This window comes from Tupaia chinensis, unplaced genomic scaffold (assembly GCF_000334495.1).
Source record: "Tupaia chinensis unplaced genomic scaffold, TupChi_1.0 Scaffold000350_1, whole genome shotgun sequence".
NCBI classification, from domain to species: Eukaryota; Metazoa; Chordata; class Mammalia; order Scandentia; family Tupaiidae; genus Tupaia; species Tupaia belangeri.
This window is the reverse complement of record NW_006159844.1, coordinates 7,132,462-7,157,525: the sequence shown is the minus strand read 5'-3', so window position 1 is coordinate 7,157,525 and position 25,064 is coordinate 7,132,462. Positions and strand designations below refer to the sequence as shown.

At 38.7% G+C, this 25,064-nt stretch overlaps 1 protein-coding gene across 1 annotated transcript in view; it reads left to right on the top strand.

The window, feature by feature from the left end:
- The window catches only part of NPAS3 (neuronal PAS domain protein 3), a gene marked incomplete at its 5' end in the record, with an annotated part of 831,631 nt that overhangs the window by 537,926 nt on the left and 268,641 nt on the right, over positions 1-25,064 (top strand). Inside the window, one exon of the mRNA XM_027773383.1 lies at positions 20,426-20,515. Coding sequence (XP_027629184.1) covers positions 20,426-20,515 — 90 coding nt within the window. The remainder of the gene's footprint in view (positions 1-20,425; positions 20,516-25,064) is intronic.

Below are 25,064 nucleotides of genomic sequence, written 5' to 3'. Positions count from 1 at the left end.
CTCCACCCACCCCCCCCCCCCCCCCCCCCCGCGAAACAGAAAGACAGTTGCCAGCCTTTGCACAGAAGCCTCACGTGTGCAGACTCACATTGCCCCTCAGGCTCCTCTAGGCTGAATAATCCATTCCATTTAACCCGTTCCTTAAATGTCTTATTTTTCAATCATCTAATGATTTTTTTTCAGCTCCCTTTGAACTCTTTCTAAATTCTTCTTTCAGTACAGTGGTGAACCCCAGAACTGAATTCATTATAACTTGAATAGTGCTCAATAAAAAGGAAAATTAATTTAGGATTCTAAAATCTAATGCTGATGACTTCCATTTGTAGGCATTTAAATAAAAAATATTGAAATGATTAATTGTCCCTTGTAAACAAAGTACTCAACAGTACACAAATGCACTCGCACGTGCATGCACACAGAGTGTGTGTGTGGGGGGTTGACTTTCTTCGGAGCCATAGAGAACAAGAGACACTTCTGCAGACATGACCCCTCTGCTTAATATGAGACAACTGGTAGCCTTGAAGTTGCTCACAGACCTCAGAGTATGAGTGTCATTTGAAGGTAAACAAAATTGTACTCTGGCAAAATTGTCAAGCAGGTAAAAGGCCTCACGACCAGAAATGTTCTGTTTTCTTACCACCCCTAGTCATGCCCTCCTGGTTCACACTTATCACACTGATGAACATGCAGGCTAGTGCTGTGTACATGGAGGACATAGTTACTGAGCTAAAGCGTGCTGGCAGGAGAGAACTTCATTAAACATTGCTTCCCTCTTTATCTCCTCAGTGTTTCCTTCTTCCTACCCCTGCTCTCATCTAAACATAGAGTGAGTTTGAGGAAGCTTAGAGATGGTTTCCTCTCTAGCCCATACTCGGTTACATCTGATTCCAATTATACTTCAAGAGGAGGCAATGGAAGCAATACATCTCTCCTGGTTCACTACCTAACTTTCCTGTTTTTTCTTCAAGTTCATTAGAGATTTTTATATCAGTCTGCATTGCACGTTAGCCTGAATGAATATTCAAATGTAACTGATTTTTCTGGAACTACTAGGTATCTGTTTTCAGTATCTTTTAGAAAAGAAAAAAATTGTTTTTCTCTATATCTGCCACAGTATTTTTTACTGTGTGTATATTATTTGGATTAAAAAGAGGTTGAGTTGCTTAGGACTCATTCTCTGTACAACATTGCAACTGCAGAATGGGACTACCTAGTAGATTTGATCCACAAGGCAGGGCTTAAATGACACCGAAACTATCAAGTCCTAACACCTTCTCTGGGTTGACTGAAGTCCCTATCAGAGAGGACAGCATCCATCTCCTTGTTTCAGCTCTGCTTTGAACATCATCCTGAATACCAACTTTCTGCCTTAGGCCCCAGGCAACCCAGATCTTTAGAGGGGTAAATAGTGGGTCCTAATACCAAAAAGACAATAATTTCTGCTATGAAAAAAAAAAAATGTGGTTTATGGCCATGGAGTCAATTGCACTGTCCGCTATATAGCAGCCTGAATTTGACTTTCTGTAGCATCACTTAATAGCTGTGTGGTCTTGATTTCCTCATCACAAACAGAGATGGACATAGTATAGACATAAGGAAGGAAGTCATACTAATGTCTATTAGTATAGACATTAGGAAGTCAGAATGCACCTGAGTTAGTCCATGTAAAGTCCTCCTCTTCCTAGGATCCCACAAAGGGATTATTTAATATATAGTGTCACTGTTAGTATTGTGGAAATCTTTTGTGGTTTGAAGCATAAATGCATTTACCTATATTTGTGTTCTGTAGAGTGAATTACATCTCCCCTAAATTTACATATTAAAGCCCTAACTCCCCAGTGACACAATGAAGTTAGAAATTTTAGAAAGTAATGGGACCAGCAGTTGGTGTAATCACTATGTCACTGGATTCCCATGTAGTCGACCGCGGTTCAATTCCTGGACCAGTGGCTTAAACTCATGTGGGGAATGTGTGCATGTGTGCCCAAGATCCCAATAGGAGAATGGAGGAGAGGGGATTGCAGCATGGCTATAACCCCCTAGGGGGTGATTTCTCATTTTCTGTCTGTCTCTCTCTGTCTTTCTGGCAAATGCACGTGCCTTATAGCAAACACCACTCAAAAAATAAATACATAAATAAATAAATAAATTTTAGAAAGTAATTAAGGTTAAATGAGAGCATAAGGATCGTAATACAATAGGACTGATGGCTTTTTTTTTAGCGGGGGAGGAAGAGGTTTTTGCTATGGGGCACATGTGCTCGCCAGACAGACAGAGAGAGACAGAAAGCGAGAAATCACCCCCTAGGGAGGATGGCCACGCTGCAATCCCTTCTCCTCCATTCTCCTCTTGGGATCTTGGGCACGCACGCACACGCGCCCAGCGTGAGTTTAAGCCACCGGGTCCAGGACTCAAACCGTGGTCAACTACGTGAGAGTCCAGCAACATAGCCATTATGCTAACTGCTGGTCCCAGATTGATGTTTTTTTAAGGCAAAAAAAGAAAGTGATTTCCCTCTATATATACACATATATCAAGAAGAGGCCATGTGAGGACACACCAAGAAGGTGGCCAGTCACAAGCCAGGAAGAGTCTTCATCAGACACTGACCCTCCCAGCACCTTAATTTTGGACTTCCCATCCTACAGACCAGTGAGAAGATAAAATTCCTTTTTTTTAAGCCCTCCAGTGTACAATATTTTGTTCCAGTAGCCTGAGCAATGTTTTAACTGTATGCATGTATGTGTGTGTTTTCATCCTAGATGAGTTCTCATTTTAGAATGACCATAATTATGAAACTAGAATAATTTTTGTATTTTTTTCTTCTGTTGACATAAATGTTCTGCACATGTGTCCTACCTATATTTTCTACTGTGTCTCTTTCTGATAACTTCTGCAATTATTCGAGGTAAATTCATAATCTTTTATCCTTTCAAATGGTTGTTCCTCAAATTTGCATAAATTCAAGTTTTAAAGAAAATATTTATGATTAGGATAAAACTATTTCTTTCATGAGTATCTTTTTTTCTTGCTTGTACATTTGATCTTCTATATAAGTAATTTAGTTTTATTGTGCTTAGGTTATCCCACTTCTTCTAAGTCTATTTTTTTTTCCTTATAAGGAGGTAAAACGTGCTCTTATTAGCAGGTAGTCACTCTAAATTAGGGTCCCACATCAAATAAAGTCATTGTGGGTGCTATTAATTATATACTTGCTATGTGATGGTACTTGTACATACATTAACTCTAATCATCTCAACAATTCTATTGAATAAATAATGCATAGACATGAGAAAACAGTGTGGTTACAAAATTAGAATTCCAGTAAATATTATTTGAGTCCAAAGCACATGTGTCCTTTTATAGTACCCCTTGGGGCCTCATGAAAAATGTGTATATTCTCATTTTGAAACTGGGTGCAAAGTTTGTTCATCCCTGGCCAAATGAGCTCCTTAGCTTCAGTGAAGGAACTGAGGATATAAACCTATAATTGTTACATCTCCTCAAATCTTAGAGCCCCTCTGAATCTGACCTCTCTTCCTGATGGAATCATGCTTCCCATGTTGTGGACAACTAGGAGAGGATTTAGAAGAGGTCCTGCTGTGGTGCCAGGTCTGTGAGGGGCCATGAGTAATTACCTCTGATGGGATATTGCCCTTATTGAGCTTTTGTCAAGAACTGAAACAAGCTCCTTCCTGATAAAAGCTGCAGAATATGGTCCTTAGCAAGGATTGCATGTCAGAAAAGTCATGCCACATTTTTGCATAGAAAAACATAGGAAAATACGTCATGACTCTTAGAATGACCCAGTAGTTCATTTGTCGGATCCATCACTTCTTTCTTTTTCAATCCCCCTTCTTTGGAGTTTCCTATAAAATTCTCTGTTCTCTGACTCTGGAAGTCTCTTCACACCACTTCTTTTTTTTGTTTTGTTTTGTTTTGTTTTTGTTTTTAAGAGAGATTTTTGCTATAGGGCACATGCACTCACTGGAGAGACAGAGAGACACAGAGAGACTGAAATCACCCTCCAGGGGGAATGGCCACGCTGCAATCCCTTCTCTTTGATTCTTCTCTCAGGATTTTGGGCATGAACACACACACTCCTGGTGTGTGTTTCAAGCCTACAGGTCCAGGATTTGAACCACAGTTGACCATGTGGGAGTAATGTAACCATTACACTATCTGCTGGTCCCTCACCCCTACTTCTCAAGCAGATAAGAAGTCTGCTCCTATAGCTGACACTCCTACCCCTTTTCTGGCACCTCACCTAGGACTGGAATGATGCCCAGATTCCCTTTTCCATAAGAAGATGAAAAGGTCCTAGGCAGATAGATGAAATGATCAATTTTCTTTAAACCACTTCAGCTGCTTACCATGTAAGCAGTCTCATTGTCACCTGACCTGTGCAGAAAATTGGTGGGAAGAGTTTAAACGTCAACCCTCATCATCCAATATTCAAATATTCTCTCTGCTTGACATCTCACTGAGATGCATCCTATTGGGTAATTAATTAAACTTCCTAATATATCATAAAGAAGGTTTTAGTGATATGTCTTTTTAAAAAATTATTTAATTTTATCACTATTATTTTAACTTGACCAGAGAGAGAGAGAGAGAAAGTGAGAAAACAAGCTGCCAGGTCCAGGACTTAAACTACAGTCAGCCATATGAGAATCCAGCACCTCAACCACCATGCCAACTGCCAGCCCCAGTAATATATGTCTTTCAAAAATTTGCTGAATAACCTCCTACACCCACCATTCTCTTGTGTGTGTCCTGGCAAGCCAAAAGATTTTAGCCTTTGAGAAGCAAGTATATATGATTCACAGCAGATTTTGAAGATTTTACCCTATGTAGTAAGCTATTTGGGAATAGGTTCTCTCTTCTCCTCCATTTTTTTCTCAGGATTTTTGGTGTGCCTGCACATGCATCTGGAATGAGTTTTAAGCCACCGGGTCTGGGACTCATGGGAGTCCAGTGATTTAACCATTATGCCATCTGCTGGTCCCAGGTTATAGGTTCTTATCCTAGTCAATATAATGGTTTTATATCATGTCATATTATGGAAAATGTTAATTGTAATAACAGGGTTCAGTGTGCTAAGGGGGTCTAGTTTAAGGAAGAATTGCCTTTTGGAAATCTGAAGAATTGAATTTTATTTGCTCATTTTCTATGAGAATATTATACTTACACCTTGCTTGCTGAATTTATGGGAAAGAGCTAGGCTTGTTGCATCATAGAGTACCAACAATAATATTAGTCACTGTTACACTGTCTTTATCTCACCGGTTCAAGTGGAATTAGTATGTTGATAAACTACAGAGACCTGTGTCAACATATAGTACATTAGACTTGCCTAGCGAGTCATGTCTGTGTGTTATTTTTAAAAGGGCAAGATAATATTGGCCAACACTTTCTTGAAAGCTGCCTGTCATAGCAGAGAGGAACCTAGCAAAGGGATATAAATTGGTAAAGAGAAGCAGCAAATGTCTTAAGCAAGTACAATCACCTATAATGAGAATAGAAGGAACATACTGAAAAATGATAAAAGCTTAAGGTTATGTTTATAAAACCCTTAATATATTTTTTTATTTGCTTTGGGATAAAAGTCTTCCATTAGGACTCAGAGGCCAATTTGAGTCTTTAGGGGCTCAGTCCTTTAGGGGAAGTCACTCTCCAGCCTGTGAAGCATTTAAGTAGAAATTAAAGTAGGTCATCTTATTACTAAAGAGAAGCCCCTAAGCAAGACAATAAAACAAATCTTAGTCGTTAGAAAAGGTCAAGGCTAGAATGAACAAATCTCATTGGAGGCAAAAAGAATCTATCCCCAATATTCAACCATATAAAATTTACACCAGCTCACACAAATTTAGAGTTATTCTTGGTCTCCAAACTTTTTCAATAATCATTACACACTCATGAGTCAGATGTGTAAACATATTCAGATACGTTTTATTGTCCAAGGCTTACCAGTAAACATGTTCAGTGCAGAATTTCTGAGAACATGGGCTGTGAAGTATGATCCACACATGCCATCACATACCATCCCTGCCACCATCAGTACCTCTTCCACTGAATGGAAGAATGCAAAATGTTAAACCAAAAGGTAAAAAAAAGAGAAAAAGGAAATCAAATAGAAGAATAAGGGGGTTGGAATGAAAAAATAGAAGCTGTTGACTCTGAACCAGTGACCTGTGGTTTCCAAGATGATATACCATCTGACATTATACTTCCTCTGTTTCTTCAGGCTACTGTCATTCAGGTTGTTTTTTAGTTTTTAGTTTTTTGTTTGTTTTGTTTTGTTTTGTTTTTAAGAGAGATTTTTGCTATCGGGCATGTGTGCTCACCAAAGAGAAGGAGACAGAAAGTGAGAAATCACCCCCCAGGGGGGATGGCCATCCCGAAATCCCTTCTCCTCTATTCTCTTCTTGGGATTTTGGACAAGCACACACACACACACACTCCATGTGAGTTTAAGCTTCTGGGTCTGGGACTTGAACCACAGTCAACTACATGGGAGTCCAGTGATGTAACTTATACACCATCTGCTGGTCCTGAGGTTGGCTTTTACTTAGACTCTAAGCTACATCTAACTTACAGCTGAAATGGGGATTCATCTTTCTTAAATCACTGGGACATTTTTTTAGAAATATTAATTCTGCGAACTGGTAAGAGAGTTTGTATGATAGGTATAGGTGGAAAATGTCTTCATTGTAAAGTTGATCATTATGTAGTCTTGTGAGTTTTGTAGTGAAGATAAAAACCACTAAGTACTGATAGTTTATATGTCTAGCTCTTAAACCCAGGTAGAGAGCCAAATGAGAAATTAGACTTGGAACTTCATCAGTATACTTTGCCCCTTCAAGCCAGTGATGTTGCCATGTGGACGCTTTTGACATAGAAGGCTGAGAAAGGCTAAGTGGAGGGTGATAGTTATAGCTGAAGGTATAATAGCTTGAAACCACTACATATTCTGTAGACTAAATAGAATTGTAACAAGTCTGAAACTCATTGAGAGGTAGATTATCATTCATCAAACTCATTGAATGGTGAAATATATCCATTTTCAAATTATTTTTGTTCTAACATATCTTTAGCTATTTAAGACAAAAGAGTGGGTAAACGGATCATTGTGCACATTAGAATTAGACTGAGACTATTGATTCAAGGTTTCTAGTGAGTGAATTATCAATAGGACCAGCTGCGAATTTCTTTTGGAGTTACTGTGGATTGGCACATCAGTGTATTTGAATAGATCATGCATAACCTAGATTATTGTTACAACTAATCCCTTGTAGGATGTATGGGCTATGTCTGTTATACAACTTCAGTAAACCACGTCGTCCTGAGTCACTAAAAACACTTTATCCAGTGGTTACTGAGGTGTGTTAGGTGATAAGGGCTCTGTAGAAAAAGTAGATTATGGTGTTCTGTGGCAGCCTGTGCCAAACAGCCCAAGACAAAGTGCACAGTAAGTCAGACCTGCCCGGCAGACTAATACTCTGGGCTGCTTGGGAAAAGGTACAATAACAAGGTCTACCATTCTTTAGCAGGTGGCTGGAATGTCACTCATGAGCCTGTGACTTCACTGAAGAACCCAGGAAAGGGAAAATCATGTGCAATGGGAGCACTCCAGGATAGGAGAGAAAAGAAAGGATATGTCTAGGCAAAAACTAGTTTGTTTGTTTGTTTGTTTGTTTAAGTTACCAGAGGGCACATGTTCTCACCAGAGAGACACACATACACACTCAGAGAGAGAGAGAGAGAGAGAGGGAGGGAGGGAGGGATACAGAGAAAGTGCTCCCCAATATGGTGGTGCTCACATCATAATCCTTTCTCCTCCATTTCTCCATCCTTTTGAGATTTTGGACATGGATGGCACACACCCGGGGTACTTTTCAGGCAGCCTGGGCCAAGATTCAAATCAGGATCACCCATGGGAATTCAGCTTTCTTTAGCCACCAGGCCACCGTGCTGGCCTGTGGGCAAAAACTTTTGACATCTCCTTCTACTCTAGAAATGTTTTTATGTAGGGTCTTCAAAAAAAAAAAAAAAAAGAAAGAAAGAAAGAAATTGTTTATTATGAAAAAATTATGAATTTTATTGTACCAAAATGAATTTGTATTTTAAATCTATTTTCTTATTAACTTTTTGAAATGTCCTTATCTGATGGATTTATCAGCTCTAAGAAATGATTCATCAATGTTTGGTCATTGTAAGAGCATATGTGAGTACTGTAGAATATATTTAACTATAACCAAGTCTACAGGCATCTCAAAATATATAGAATAAATCTGATTCTGGAAAAAAAAACCTGATAATTTAGTGACAATTTATATATTAATATAATTTGTCTTTTGACACCCACAACCCATCTCTCTAGTAAAAGCTTTAACTTCAGAAAAATACAAAGTGCACCTTTTCAGATAATTTTTCAAACAAATTTGAACACCTATTTTAAAGGAAAAATAATACTGACCATGATCATTTGACATATGGGTCCAAGGGTTAAAATAGAAAGTAATTGAGACTGTCATTGTTGCTGCCTGATCCGGGGAGTCAGAAAGGCCTGGAGGTGGTAAGCCCCATAGTTTTTACAGTTTTATTTATTTATTTATTTATTTATTTTTTTTGAGAGGTTTTTGCTATAGGGGGCGTGTGCTCACCAGACAGACAGAGAGAGACATAGAGACAGAAAGCGAGAAATCACCCGCCAGGGGGGATGGTCACGCCTCAATCCCTTCTCCATTCTCCTCTCGGGATCTTGGGCACGCACGCACACGCGCCCGGCGTGAGTTTTAAGCCACCGGGCCCGGGACACGAACCACGGTCGACCACGTGGGATTCCAGCGACATAACCATTACGCTAACTGCTGGTTCCCAGTTTTTACAGTTTTAGATAGTCTTTGCCTTCTTCAAATCACCCTGATATTTCTGATTTTTTTATTCATGGCATCATTGTTGTTTTTAATCTTTGCATTTCAGTTTGCGTTTCTATTAAAATCTATTAAGGGACCAAACAATAGTGTAACAGTGAAACATGACACTGCAAGGCAGTCCCCCTTGAGAAGGTTTCTAGTTTAAGACAGGAAACAGGAAACTTCCCAGAGTACACAGGCACACATGTGACTATGTTTTGGGACTGGCTGAAGGCTAGGAGATTACTGTGTCAACCCGGTCGGGGCTTCTGTCTGTCTATCTCTTGCTCGCTTATGGAAGAAATTAAAAAAAAAGTAGCTTTAAAAAAGTTATCGAAGGACCAGCAGTTAGTGTAATGGCTATGTCGCTGGACTCCCATGTAGTCGACCGCAGTTCGCGTCCCGGACCCGGTGGCTTAAAACTCACGCCGGGTGCGTGTGTGTGCGTGCCCAAGATCCGGAGAGGAGAACGGAGGAGAAGGGATTGCAGAGTGGCCATCAGCCCTGGGGGGTGATTTCTCGCTTTCTGTCTCTCTCTCTCTCTCTCAGTCTGTCTGGCGAGCGCAAGCACCCTATAGCAAAAACCTCTCCAAAAAAAAGAAAAGTTATTGAGATTTTGGTTAAAGCATCTTTTGATCTTGGAACTTGATACAATAAAATGGCCAGTTCCCATCAGTGTTGGCATTGAATTCTCACTGAAGTAGAATCAAAAAAGCCAAAGGAAACTCCAGTCTTATTTTTCATAGAAAACAAGGAATTCACTTTAGAAAGGTAGTGAAAAGTATTAAAATTTAATTTTCTTCTTTTCTGATGCCTTCATTCCACAAAACTACTGACACCAAAATAGTCATAACCCTTCCCAGTCTTTTATTCTGTTTCTGAATTGGACCACAGACGAAGCCAGGATCAAGCTAGCCAGCATCGCTGTTTTTGTTTGTTTAAATTAAACCATTATCTAATGTATACACCTAGCCAATCTGACACTACCCAATTTCATTTGCTGAGCTGCTCAACTTTGAAGGGTACTATGTAGATCCTCTCTGATGAAGATTTCTTGTGACATTTGTTATTATGCTTGGGATATATGCTATGGGATATATGTTAGCAAACAGTGAAAATTCATAAGCCCTTTCACTCCACATGTCCTAAGTAGTTAGGCATGTGGGGCTAAAAGCAGAAGCATTTGCTTGGAGCCTTGAGTAGGATGAGAGGTCTATGGACAAGCAACATATGCAGACTGCTCCTTCTTACCTAGACTCAGCAGCCCAGTGTGAAATGAAAGAGGAAAGACAGCACAGGCACGAGTAGCCAAAGCAGGCAGCAAACCAGGTTGTTTGCCCTGGTATCATTCAAGACCAGGTCCTAATTCCATCAGAATAATTGATTTTCCCATAAATGCGTATCTCTGCTTCACGTGGAGCTAAATTCAGGAGCTAAGGCAGCGAAGCAACATAGCCTGTAAGCATTTGGAATGCACAGAAAACCAACCTAAAGATTTCAATATTGTAAAATGTAGGGCCAGAAGAGGTGCAATTACTCACAAAAGATTTCAAAAACATTTCTGTGCATTGTAGATTTTAGAAACCAAATGCTATTTTCTATTATCTGTCCATCATATTTATATTTGTATGTGAGCCTACTACACATTAAATATTAATGATATGAATGATATATACAATAAAGAACAGAACAGAGAATCTAGTTACAGTGATTTCCTAAAATTAACATAGTAGGTTTTCATGGCGGAAGCATTAGCCCTAACCAGAATTTCTAAACTACATCTGTAACAATCCAGTTCCTTTCAGTACAAATGTTGTTTTATGCCTTTTCCCTAGAGATACAAATAAAGTGTTCCAAGAATGAAACTCACATGAATTTATCAGATTAATATCTGAAGGCTCTTATTGGTCTTTTAATATGCTAAATTTGTTACAGAGTTCTTTAATCATTGTTACTACTCTTGGTACAAACCCCTTACCTAAAGGAATACATATACAAGCATGTGTTACTGTCTTTTAAGAGTCTGGTTTTTGAAGTTACCCTCTACCCAGTAAACCTTCAGGTTCATATCATCGGCTATAACGGAAATATCAGTATGGGTTTACCCAACCACACTGAGGATGTACTTCAGGTAAACGAGAATGTGCTTTTAGGGAAACATGACTGCAAAGTAAATTTCTGTAAAGTCTATCTTATTTTCACATTGACTTTTATATAAAATGGCATATGTAGTACCAGAGAGGGTTAAAAATAAAACAACAAACCTGTACGTCTAAAAGAAACACTTTGAGACATGAAATGAGGTTAGAATGGTATCTGTGTTCAAGTCTTAACACCAATTGCTTTTGGAGGTGTGTTATCCTAGAGATTATTTTTGAACTGTGGAGTCCCTTACCCACTTTTGGGTTTTAGAATCCTTTTTCAAGGCAGAGAGTTTATTCAAGGCCTGATGATCTTTTGACTGTACATATAAAACTCAGCAATTCATGTCTTCTGCAAATAAAAGTCAGCAGAGTAGAGGCATGGCACGTATCTCTACTGTGTATATAAGGTATCCTAAACTGCAAATTGCCTGTGCCTTAGGAATTTTTGTTTTATAAAGTTAGTTTTCAACTTTACTCATATTTTTTCTTTTCTTTTTAGAACACCTTACATTTTTAATCCTTTCTTTACAGGTTACCTAGACCACTTTTGATTAAGAAAACTGTAGAAAGTTAGTAACTGCCACAAACGTGAATGCTAGGCAGTAGCACGTGTCAATTTTCCATAGAGTCCTGCTTTGCAGAGTGTCTGATGCACTGCTTGGGGTCTCTGCTCACACTTGCTGGAATCAATCATAGCAGATTTTAGTCCACAGGTCACTTTTCCCCCTATTTCTTTGTAAACTCTTCAGCATTCTTACAGAATTTTTTACAGTCCTTAGAGTATTTTTCAACTAGGTCAGCCCAGAGGGAGTGCTCAGGCTGGGGGTCGTCCACCAGTGCTATGAGGGACTGGATTACTTGGTCGGTTTGGGTAGCTGGCTTCTAGTTTTCAGCACCAATTACTGGAAGACAGACCTGCCCCTTTTCATCAATATTTGGGTGATAGATCTTTGTTTTAAATGTGATCTTCGGTGGTTTGAATGGGTACTCTGATGGGAAGTTGATTTTTGATTCTGAAGGCCCCCTTGTCGTATGGACGGTTGTCAAGAACAATAAGCCCTTACCAAGTCAATAAATTAGCTTCATCAACCTGGATGTTATGGAAATTTTTCATTCCACATTTGTGGATTTCTTTTAGTTCTTTCATCAGCCTCCTGCAGGTCGCCATCTTGGATCTCGTCAGCTCTACTCATTTTCTTAGTGTCAGATCCTATCATTGAAAATTTTTTTTAAGAAAGCAGCTTTTGAGTCAGGACTTTGTCTCACTTCCCTTTGTGAACCTCACACTGTTATGGACCTGATGCAAAATAACCAATCAACAGATGTTTTCTACACAATGAAGTAGGAGAACAGCTTATGTTGAAAGAGAGATGCTAAAAGCAGCAAAAGATGCACATGTCTATGTTGTTATGTTAAACAACCAAAACACCCAGCAGGTAGTCTTGATATTGAAAAGAAAAACAGTCCAAGGATCCTTTCCTTCCTTCCTTCCTTCCTTCCTTCCTTCCTTCCTTCCTTCCTTCCTTCCTTCCTCCTCCTCCTCCTCCTCTTCTTCCTCCTCCTCTTCCTCCTCCTCCTTTTGTGCCAGAGGATGCATGAGCTCACTGGAAAGAGACAGAAAGAGGAAAGAAAGAAAACATATCTCACTGAGGACAGTCATGTTACAATTCCTTCTCTTCCATTTCTCTTTTGGATATTTTGACCATATATTTACTCATGTCTGGCATTTTTTCCAAGCCACTGGGTCTAGTACTCAAATTGCGTAGTCAGCCATGTGGGACCCATCAACCTCAACCACGGACTGACCCAAAGGATCCTTCTGTCTCAGCTCTACCACATATTGGCTGTGTGACACTGGGCACTGTACTTGATTCTTCTGAGCATCAGTTTCCTGTTCTGTAAAATAGGATTAAATAACACCTATCTTAGGCCAGCCCTGTAGCCTAATGGTTAAGAAAACTAGATCCTACATGGTCAAGTACATTGTTTGAATCCCAGCTCCAGTAGTTTGAAGAACACTCCAGGTGCTCATACATGTACGCCCAAAATCCTGACAGGATGGAGAAATGAAGGAGAAGGGATTGTGCTGTGACCATGCCCCGTTTGGGAGTGCTTTCCCCCCGACTCCATTTTTGTCTTTGTTGAGTGCTCACTCCCTCTGGCAAAACAAAAACCAACTAACATTTTAGTTATGTACAGTCAAGTATTGCTTAAGAATAAGGATGCATCCTGAGAAATGCATCAATAGGAGATTTTGTCATTTTGTAAACATCATAGAGTATACTTATACAGACCAAGATGGTATAGACTACCAAGCGCCTAGGCTATATGGTATACCCTAATTACAGTCTTATGGCACCACATCATATATGCAGTTAATTGCTGACCAAAATGTCATTATGCAGTGCATGACTGTAATTTGCCTGACAACTGTTAGTTTCCATTCATCTTCCCTGGTGAGCGTTGAGTGAACTGAGCATTGTATATGACAGTGGTCCCCAACCTTTTGGGTACTAGGGACTGGGTTCATAAAAGATGATTTTTCCACAGATGGGGTGGCAGGGATGGTTTATTAGAGCACATAACCTAAGTCCCTCACATGCACACTTCACAGTAGGGTTCACACTTCTGTGAGAATCTAATGCCCTCACTGATCTCACAGGAGGTGGAGCTCTGGCGGTAAAGTAAGCAATGGGGAGTGACTGTAAATACAGATGAAGTTTCACTGGCTCACCACTGCTCACCTCCTGTTGTATGGCCCGGTTCCTAATAGTCCATGGACTGGTACCGATCTGTGGCCCAGGGGTTGGGGACCTCTGGTTTATGATATCCTATAAAATAATGATAAATAGTTTAATACATATTAGTTATACTGCTATATTTGATATATTTATTAGTATATAATATATATAATGGAGATCCCTTCCTACTTTCCAAGAGTTCATATCTACAGATTGTCAAACAATTGTTACTTATTCTTTTTTTCCTATTGTTTTAATGTCAACAACTTGGAAGACAACTAGCACCCTGTGTATGACTGAGCATGTACCTAGCCAAAACAAAGCAGTGACATTTTTAGGCTTTTTAGGACCAGTGTGCTGTACTGTTTTTATTACTTTTGCCAAGGGTGTTTCTCCTTTAAATTAAAAGAGAACTCTGAGTTCAAAGGGCAAGATGCACAGTAAAGAATTAGCCCCTGCATTCTGAGGAACCTACCTTTGAGTAAATGAATATACCATGTGTGCAAAAATGAGAGATTTTAATACTCTAATTAGTATTTGTGTCTTAGACTAGCAAATGGAAATCCTCTCCTTGAGGCAAAAGAAGCTTGTGAGCCACACATGGTCATTTATGCCCCAAGGGAAGTCTCAATTCCCTGAGGACATGTCACAGATAATGTGGGGTGTGTGCACTGCCTCTGGTGGCCTAGAGGCATGTGTGATTCTACCAAATGCCACAAAGTGCCTTCTTATGAGAGCCTGTTGTCCATTTGGCTGGATGTTCAAATCAAGAAATCTTCATCCCTCAAGGCTGGATGTAAGGCTTGAACTAGCATCCCAGACAAAAAGGGTCAGCACTTTGATACACAGCTTCCACAAAATGGAATTTTAATGAGCAAAAGTAAAACCTGATCTTGCTCAGAAAGCAAGTATCTTTGTTCTTTTCATGTTTTAACATCTCACTAGCTCAACATCTCCCTTTTTATTCTGGTCCCTCGTCTCTAAGAACTGAAGAGAGGCCATCTGTGCCTCTCTGAATGTTTTTTCACCTAAGATGTTTAGATATACATGTTTTAGGAAACCCTTAGGAAAGGTGTTTAGAAGCATCATAGTTTGTTCTGTATTTCTTTTTAGTGGCAGAATAGTCAAATTTGACCTAACTAAGTCCATTTGATGTTGTGATTGGGGAACATGGAGTTTTTGGTTCATGATAATATGAACTTACCTTGTTCTTCATGTTACTGACTCATTTAGGAGATAAGGGAAGAGATAAAAAGCCCTGGGAGACTTTTAAGAGTTAAATAAAAGCCTGAAACTTTGATGTATGCTTTTATCCACTTTGAGAAAATAAACTTCACTTAGATTGCTATTTCAGAAAGTAAGGCGATTGTTTCTGCACAGTGCCGGATTGTTAAAAGTCAGATTGCCGAGACAAAATTCGGGAAGCTTTTCTTCCCTTCTAAACGGATACATGTGGGCACTTTTGGGTGCTGTCCAGGTTCTCCTTAAGGTTGCTGGGAGTCCACATGTGTGTGCCTGAGCAATGTACATCACCCCCTGAGTGCACTCAGAGGGCAATATGGCATTTTAATGAGCTCTATCAAAGTGTGCTTGTAGCCAAAGGCCAAAAAATTCCAGAAATATTTGTTTTTTTTCTAATTCCTTTTAACTGTTGCCAAAACTGAGTAGAAAGATAGGTATTGGAGACCCATCTGTACTGTCCAGGCCATGCTGCTTCTGTGGTTTGCAAGCAGACCCACTTATTCTGGATGCTCACCCATTGCTCTGGTGATAGAGTCAGCCTGTTCATGGAACCTCTCCTTATTAACCCCAGAGCCGTTTTAGCACTTCTTAAATATTCGTATCTAATGTCTGATAAGCAGAGTACTCAAGTTCATGCTGTGCTCCTGTCCTAACAGAATTATCTCATGCAGTGAAGAACTCTGGGTTCGGAGGGGAAGTTGAGAATGTCAGACACTACACTCCATCATGGATGGGTATTTACTCTGCAGTCTGAGCCTGCATTAAGAGAACATCACAGATGCATGGCACATTGGACAAGAGCACATGCATGCATTTAAATCATGTATATCTTCCTTTTTTACTGATGTAATTGTGAAATATGTTCTTTTTGCATTCATAATTAGGGGGTGGAACAGATGGTGAAGGCTTAGTTTAAAATAATCTGTCATTAAAATAACCTAGCCTACTGGTAATTCTTCTCTCTAACTGGAGTCAGGTCATAGGAAAAGAGTTTGGGGTAATTTTTCCCCCTTTTGTACTGAAATGTAGAAGAATCACTCATTTCAGAGTGGCTATATGCATGAGAATTGTCCCTCAAAGAGAACCATCGTAAGATTTCACCCTGCGATGATATTTGGCTGTAGTGGAATATGCATAAAAAGGAAAGCAGAGACAAAACTCCTTTGACAAATATAAATCCATTTAGCACAATGCATTAAACATTAGTATACCTTCAATCATGAAGCTAGAGTGAGTTTCATTCCCTGCAAGGAAATAACCTCATCATTTGACAAATACTGTTAGAGGCATTCAGCTTTTGGGGTTAAGAAACTGTGCCTTACACTTTATATGTTACACTGATGTCAGGGGATATAAATTATAATTACAGGCATTATTATTCAGAGATGCTATAGCTGCTGACTTTTGTATCCAAGCCTCACTCCTTGCATGTGTACCTCATAGACTTACTGGGATGTGACAAAGGAAATCTCCTATCAGCCCTGTCTGGATGCCTAAGAACTGTTCTCAGTAATAAGAAAACTGTCTTGATAAATCAGATACTTGCATGTCTTTAAAATGTCTGTTTTACTGTTTCTTCTAAGATTTTGTTCTTCATCTGCTTTGAGGAAAGCAGATAGATTTCAGCATGGCTTTATAATAAATCTTTGTGAGGAAGGACTAGCATTAACATTTGTGTAGGTTCTTTTTCATCTTAATCCAACCTTAGTTAATAATCAGAAAATTCTACATAGTGGGTAAGAAGATGTAATTAACCCTTTGACCCCAGAATCTTAATTGGCGCCTGTTGAAAACAGTGGGCAGTTAAAAAATAAAATTAAAAAGTAGCCTGCAGTGATTGAACAGCACAGTATATAATAGCTTTCTCTATTCAAAATTTTTTAAATTCCACAGAACTTTCAGATTAATCACACTTAGCTCCCCACATTAACTGATTGAATGTTTCCTTCCTCCTCCCACCTTTTTAAATTGAGACACCCAGATTAAACCAATATTGATGTTACTTTGCAAACTTCTCCAGGTGACAAAATACAACTAACCATAGGCAAAGGTAAACCTGAACCAGAAGGCCCTGGCTATGTGAAAAGTGACCTTGCCAATCACTTTGAGACCCAATTCATGTCCTGTTCTTTATTTGAAAGGCAATCCAATCTGAATTATGGACAGTCATCCTAGACTATAGATAAAACTGATCAAAATGAAAAATTTAAAAATGAAAAATATTATTAACCATTTTTTAAACCTCTGGGATGACTAACAACTAATCTGACTCGTTTTCTCCCTACCAAATTGGCTATTATTTTTAATTAAATTGACTGGATGTCTTTGTGTCATGTAGACATAGACTCATTTTAATCTCACTAGGAAATTGGAACATGTGTTGAAGCCTCTGTTTTGCCAAACAAAACCGGCCAGTTCTTAGATCGCCACTGCTTGATAGCATCAGATGTTTAGCCTCCAGATAACACTTTTCCCTGCTATGGTGCCCAAACCTCCTCTAATATTTTAGTGAGAACATGAGATCCAAACTTAATGTTAAAAATCACAGTCCCCTTTCATGAGGAAGTACAAGATATGTGTAGGTGGTAAAAGACTTGTCTATGCGGGGATAACACCCAAAGCTTTGGAGGACTATAAAAGAATCCACTCTAACTCTGATAATCCAAGTATCAGAAAATATCCCAGACCTCATTAAAATTATATGGCATCTAAATTTGCAAATAATCCAACAGCTACAAAACAGGACCTTTTGAGAAAGTAGTTTAATCACTCTTAGTCATGATAGCATGTGTGCATGCCATGATCTATATCAGGGTTTAGAGATAGAACTGATTTTATTAAGTCTTGACTAAGCAGTTTTTAGTTAGCCTGGCTAGATAAAGATAAATAAGATATCACCCCACTGTTGAGAAACTCAGTCTACGTGAGAGTTAAACAAGTCAACCAGGATCATACAATGGCATAAAAATGTAAGAGCAGAAATTTTGATCCTGGCTCTTCTACTAGTCACCCATCTCTCTCTGCTTCAGCTTTTTCACCTGTGAAAATATAGTTTAAGACTACAGGATAATATCACGAGCTCTAATGGTCCTTTCTTCTGCTCTCAACCACCTTCAAACTATCACCATCTCCATGTTCTCCTGTGATTTCTCTTTGTGTCTTCCCTTTAATTTGTCGGTAGCATATTAGGGTTTAAGAAGATGGCATTTGCACTTCTCTTTGTGCACCAGGCCATGGCTATCAGGCTGAATGGAAAACCTCTTAAGGGAAGGTCAGAAGAGGGAGGGCTCTAATCCTCATGAGTCATCCTCAGGAGAAATCTTGTTTGAAGTAGAGATGGATTGAGGTTACAGCCTTCTCAAACTAGTGGGAAGGAAACTTCTCTCCCTTTGTACTGGTTCAAAGTGAGATTCCACTATACCATACTCTATTTGAAAGGCTATGTCTGACAAGGCTCCAGAGGGTTTGACACTTTTTTCAAAGATGAGAAGCCCAGTTCTCTTAGTCAGTAGTTGTTGCCCATAGCTGGTTCCAGGGGGAAATAATTCACCTCTTGGGGAAGTGACTTAGGAACTCTTATCATTCCACTTCTCTTTTGTCTCCTACCACTGATAGGATTCTATCATTCGAACAAATTATTAAAAAAAAAAATGATAGTGTTCAAAAAGTTACAGAATGAACATTTTAACTTCCAAAATACTGTGAATATTTTTCTTTTAATTAATTCTGACATATCAATTGGAGAGTTTATTTTTAGTGGAAGGCAGCATAGTTACTTTTTGGAAGCTAACTATCAGAGTTCAAATTCAAACTCCACAATAGGGACAGGCTTATTGTCTAACTTTACTAAGCCTCAATTTCCTTGTATATAAAATAAAGATAATAATACAATTACTTCACATGGTGCTTGTGAACATTAAAAGAAACAATACATGCAAACTGCCGAGCACATATCGCTTAACAAATGTAAACTATTATTATTATGCTATCTTAACTAAAAGCTTGTCTATCCTATAATTTGCTCTTTTGTGGAGAAATATGATGCGACTTAATTGTTTGTAGAACCCACTAAATCAGAGGAGTTGGGTGCCACTCACAGTCTCTGGTCAGTAAAGCAGTGTGAGTGGGTTCAGAAAGCATAGAAAGTCAAATTTCATAATATGTATAAATATATATATATATGCACACACACATATACATATGCCCATATACAAACATATATATGTATATGTAAATATGTCTAATTTGTGTGTGTGTGTGTGTATATATTTGATATTTTAGTAGACTGAAATTATTGATGGGACTTGAAGGGGTACATATTGTTACCTGAATCTTAGGCATTTCTTCTACCTATCTATATTTTTAAAATTATGTCATTAATTTAGTGTGTCCACATACCTTATTCCCAGTGTGGGTTTCATGCATTTGCAGATTCGCAGCTTTTGTTAACACCACTAGACTTTGAAACTTTTATTCTCGTGCAAGCAGCACTTGCACAAATCTACTATGTTAAAGATAAATAACTAAAGCAAAACAAAAGGATGAAAGGGGTATAATGCAGTTGGGTTGCAAGAATTTGCCACATATTTATTATCAATTGGAGTAGGATATTACAACTGGAGTCCATGATGGTTTATTGCATTCATCATACCGGAAATGCAGCCCTCCATTTGGAAGGTGGGCTAAGGTTTCAAGAGTTACTGATAATGTGTAGCATCATTTTTTTTCATCTTTGGTTTTCATTTCAGGAGTTGTGATAGAAACTAAATCTGTCAATATACAACTTTAATATAAGGTTTTCCCAAACCAGGATTACATTCGTAAGATTTTATCCCCTAAACATTCATCCATAATATATTGACTTTTCCTGTTTGTTCTAATACAGTAGGCACTGGGAGTGAGGAGGACATAATCCTTTATTAATTAGCAAATTATTGATGTCCATCGTAGTTCAAGTGGTGATTTTACTTGCTCTTCCTATAGGAACTCTTTTTTTCTTTCATTTCATTACAATTTCCATTCCTGTTCAGCTTCTTAATGGAGAGTCTTGCTGATTTAATCTCAGAAACCACTGAATCCAAAAAATAAAGGCGACATCTCATAAAATCAGCATGACCTGCTTTTATACATGAATGTAATGTATCTTGATCAAAATGACAGGGACATAAGGAAGTTCTTGAAATAAAGGAAAGCTTGTAGTCTTAATCAAGCCTTTAATTTATGCATGTATAGTGCAATACTCAGAGATCTTGGGATTTTGTTATACATGAAGAAGAAAAAAAGGCTCTCAAATTCCATGTGCTACATTGTATAAGTTGCCTTATTAAAATCTCCATCATATATGTTTATTAACCTTTTTGTATGTTTATTTTTCCTGCAGTCCCTGGATGGCTTTGTATTTGCACTAAATCAAGAAGGAAAATTTTTGTACATTTCCGAAACAGTCTCCATCTACCTAGGCCTCTCGCAAGTAAGTAAAACAATTTAGATTCTTGGTGGCGATTGTGAAGGCTCTTTCAGCTTTATGCTTTCCTTCTTCAAGGGACATTCCATTTAGCATAAATTATCAAATTTATTATTTAATGGCTCTACCTGAGTCCTCTCTCAAAGTCAGTGAGAAACCTGTATCAGTGTTGAACATTCGTGATAAACTTGTCCTCAAAAACTTTAGTCCTCCTCCCTACCCGCCAAGGATCATTACTAATTTATTGAGAACAAATGAAGTTTCTTCCCTCGGTTATTTTGAACTTTGAAACCTCTGTGCCCAGTAGGAGAGGGACACACTAATAGTGCTTCCCTTGTGTCCTATTACTGAATGTTTATGGAGTACCCTGCATTATCCTGGGAGCTGACACAATGGCAGGAGTCATTTGGAGTCAAAGAATACCGAAAGAGACCATTAAAATGTGTGGCAGGTGAGGGTTTCGGCAAGGATATATTTTGCTGCCTTTGCAAACGCTCCCTAATGCCAAAAGATGATTTCATAAAATAGGATAGCCTTTTGTTATTTGCCTCTTAATGACTCACACGTGTTTATGAGAGACTAAAAGAAAAGAGGATGGAGACTGACAGGGTGAGGGACAAAATCCTTGATGTTAGTTCTTGATATTTCCCTGGAACACAAAAAATTTCATTCCACTGGATTCCAAGACACAGGCTGCATCTACTGAATGCCAAAATATCCTGAAGAAAAGTTTGCAATTCAGCGTTCTCTCCAGATGTTTTCTTCATAAAACTGCTAAACATCTGGATATTTGTGCCCATACAGGTGATTGGCTGAGTTTGACCCTTTTCATCTGGTGGTTTGGCATGGAGAAAACACAGCCTCTGTGGGAGGGATTTTGTATGTGTGTGATGATTTGCCAAGTTGGATAATCTACCTCTCATTCAGTTGGCCTGAGGAGCTAAAGATGGCGATAAGATTTGTCTTTCTCCTCTTAAGCAGGACCTATCCCAGACTCATTGCTTCTGAAAGTTGGCACAGATCTAATGATGCATCCAGCACTGTTGGAACCTTTTGGCTGTTAGTGAGTTCACTGGGTAATAGCTAAATCAAGAAAGACATTGGGAAATAATAAAGAGAGATAGCTGGCATTCGAGGAGAGTTGGGGGAGGAGGCAAAACACTGCCAAATTTGATTATTTACTGTTGACAATCCAAACAAGGGTTTGGTTCGTTAACGCCTCCTTGAAGGACACGCAAGCTCTTGGCTCTAGTGTATAGAGTAATTCTATTTTATGTGGACTTTAACAAACCACATGATGAAGACTGAGCTATTGTTAGCTCAGTATTAGTATTCTTGTATCTCATTGAAATCCCTGGTTTTGTAATAGCCCCTAATAGACTTTAAGCCTTGTCTTAATCGGTTTGGGACCTAGTATTGAGAATCTCCAATTTTGAAATTGGTGTGCCACTATGTCATTAATACTGTATAGAACTGGAAACGCCACTGTTTGTTGTTCTGCGGTGCACATACTCATCTGTTTTATGCAGAGGATCCAACAAAGTTTAATAAGCCAGTAAAGAAGAAAGATGAATAATTAGTTTAAGCAGGTAAATGCTAATTAGGGAACTCCTGAAAAGCATCCATTATATAGTAGCTCAAAACACATTTTACAGCCCTGGTTAGTGGTGTAATCCAAATTCTGTCAAGGCAACTGCATTTTCTGTAATTGAGATGTGTATGTTTGCTTTGCATAACAGATGGCTCTGTATGCTTAGACTGATAGCTAGGAAAATAATAATTGCATTATTCTGGCCAAAAGAATATTAGCTCTTGGGTTTTGGCCATTTCAGTCAGTCCTCCTGCCAGCACAGCATATGCACATATATGGATTGGATTTTCAAGGAAATTGATGCATCTGGAATAGTGTGGCCATCTGAAATATCATCTGTTCAAGAAAAATTTGGCTTTAACCCTGTGCTGGTTTCTCCTTTAAAGCTGTTTATTTCATTGCTTCTCTATTGTAGCACTAAGTCAATCTTTTTCTAAAATCTGAAACAAATAATTGAGGATTTTGCAAAATAGTGCAGCTATGTAGACAGGGTATAGTATCTGGCAACTTCTGTGCAGTCAGCCCCTGCTTTATATGTGGTGGGTTTTAAAGTGTGTACCAAGAGTATCTTGACTTACCCACAACCTGACCCTGGTTGCACTTCCTGTTGTTTCTCCTGTGGCAGATATGTTCAGTGTTGCCAAAATTTGTCAAATATGAAGGGACTTCAAAAACTTTGTAGAAAAATAGAATTTAAATGAGTTTATTCTTATATAAGCAAAATTTGAAATCCGTGAGTAGTTGTTTTTATGATACACTTTTCTGTGAAAATTTTGAAGTCCTCCCCCTAATAAAACATAGATTATGAGATATGTAACAGAGGTCCTTCATTTGGCAGTATTATAGAACCAAAATGATGAACGATAAATCAGTAGAAAGTGATTTTTTTGCAAATACCAATATTAGAGTTTAAAAATAAAGTTTGAGAATAATTTTGTTTTACCATGAAAGTAATCTGAAAAGAGCATGGTATATTTTAAATGCCCAATACTAAGGCGTAAAAGACTGCTAAAACTTTGGAAGAAAGCTTCCAACTCATTAAGAGTGTAAATTCTAATAGGCAAAACTGAGATTTAACCCTTTTCCAAGTTTCTTCAATGCCGGTTTTCAGTTGTGGGGTTTCAAGAGTGATGCTCAAGAGTGACATACAAAATAAACATACTCTAAGTTCTTCAACTAAGCATTTGCAAATACTCAAATATGCACTCATGTACGTACTCTTAATAAAGAGCAAACCAGATGCTGTGCTTGTGCTCTGCAACTTTGGCGAAGTGGTTATTTCATCAAATTCTAGACAGTGATAAGTCTATAAAAGTTAAGGTCTCTTCTTTCCTTGTTTAATAGTTTCATAAAATAAAGACATGTGACTCTGTCATCAAAAACTTACCTAGTGAAATTGTTGCAGAATATTGTGAGCATGTCAGTTTGTTAGAGCAGAGCTGTGCCTATTTTTTTTTAACATTTATTTACATTTTTGTTGTGATTCGGAGGCTGCCAGGTCCAGAACTTGACCTGTAGTCGGCCATGAGAGAGTCTAGCATCTCAACCATGACACCACCTGCCAGTCCCTGTGTCTACGTTTTTAACTCTTAAGATATTCCTTGGTCTTCTTTTCTTTCAAAATGTAAATAAATATGATAGCTTTATAACGGTGCTTGCTCAGGAAAGAATTAGAATTCTTTTTTGGCTCAGGAGGAAATTAAGTAGGGAAACTTCTACTGAGCTCTGGAGTAGAATGTATTTAGAGAGGGCCAAAGTGGATTTTCTCTTTTATACCATATATATATATTTTTTTTTTTTGAGAGATTCTCACTGTAGGGCGCGTGCGCTCGCCAGACAGACAGAGAGAGACATAGAGACAGAAAGCGAGAAATCACCCCCCAGGGGGGATGGTCACGCCGCAATCCCTTCTCCTCCATTCTCCTCTCGGGATCTTGGGCACGCACGCACACGCGCCCGGCGTGAGTTTTAAGCCACCGGGTCCGGGACACGAACCGCGGTCGACTACGTGGGAATCCAGCGACATAGCCATTACGCTAACTGCTTTTTACTATACAGCATGTGTACTTGCCCAAGAGACAGAGAGACAAAAAGTGAGAAATCACCCCGCAGGAGGGATGCCCATGCCTCAATCCCTGCTCCTTCATTCTTCTCTCAGGATTTTTGGCATGCATGTACACACACCTGGCGTGAGTTTTAAGCCACAGAGTCCAAGACTCAAACTGTGGTTGAGTACATGGGAGTCCAGCAAAGTAGCCATTATGCTATCTGCTGGTCCCAGTGTTCTTATATTGTTATGATCATGGGAATGAAGTAAACAATAGTGACATCTGAACCTATTCAGCAGCCCTTAAAACTTTTCCAGGTTTATAGAGATCTATACATATGTATTTAACTTAACATCCAAGAGATGGCTTCAGATCATAAATGTCTACACTGCTGACTTGCTTTTCTGGGTAAAAATGATTCCTAGTTACTCATCAGGAGGCCTTATCTTGAAGATCTTCAATATCTATGCTGAGTTTGGTTTGCATAGAGATTAACTGAATTCTAATACTTGGTGATGTCATTCAGAGCTGTTAAAGACAATTCTTCTCTCATTATAATGGAACAGGCAGAAGTGAAAATGAAGCAAAATAGAACAGGATCCTCAATAATGAAATTGTAGCAATGATATTTAGCTAGCTTTTATGAAATGTCTTCTAAAATGTAAGGGGCTTAATCACCAGAGAATCCAAGAGAGACTTTACATGATAAATAGCATTTCTGGTTGATACAGGATGTAAGGCTTAGAGAAATATTTGTTACCTTATACCCTCCTCTTCCCACAAAGGATTTGAAATAGATTACATAAACATATATACTAAAAGCAATGTCAAAATAAGTCTATTACCACATACCAGGGAGAACACAGAAGAGGCTAATAAGTATAAATGAAGCATCGCGTTCAGTTATGAGCTTTCT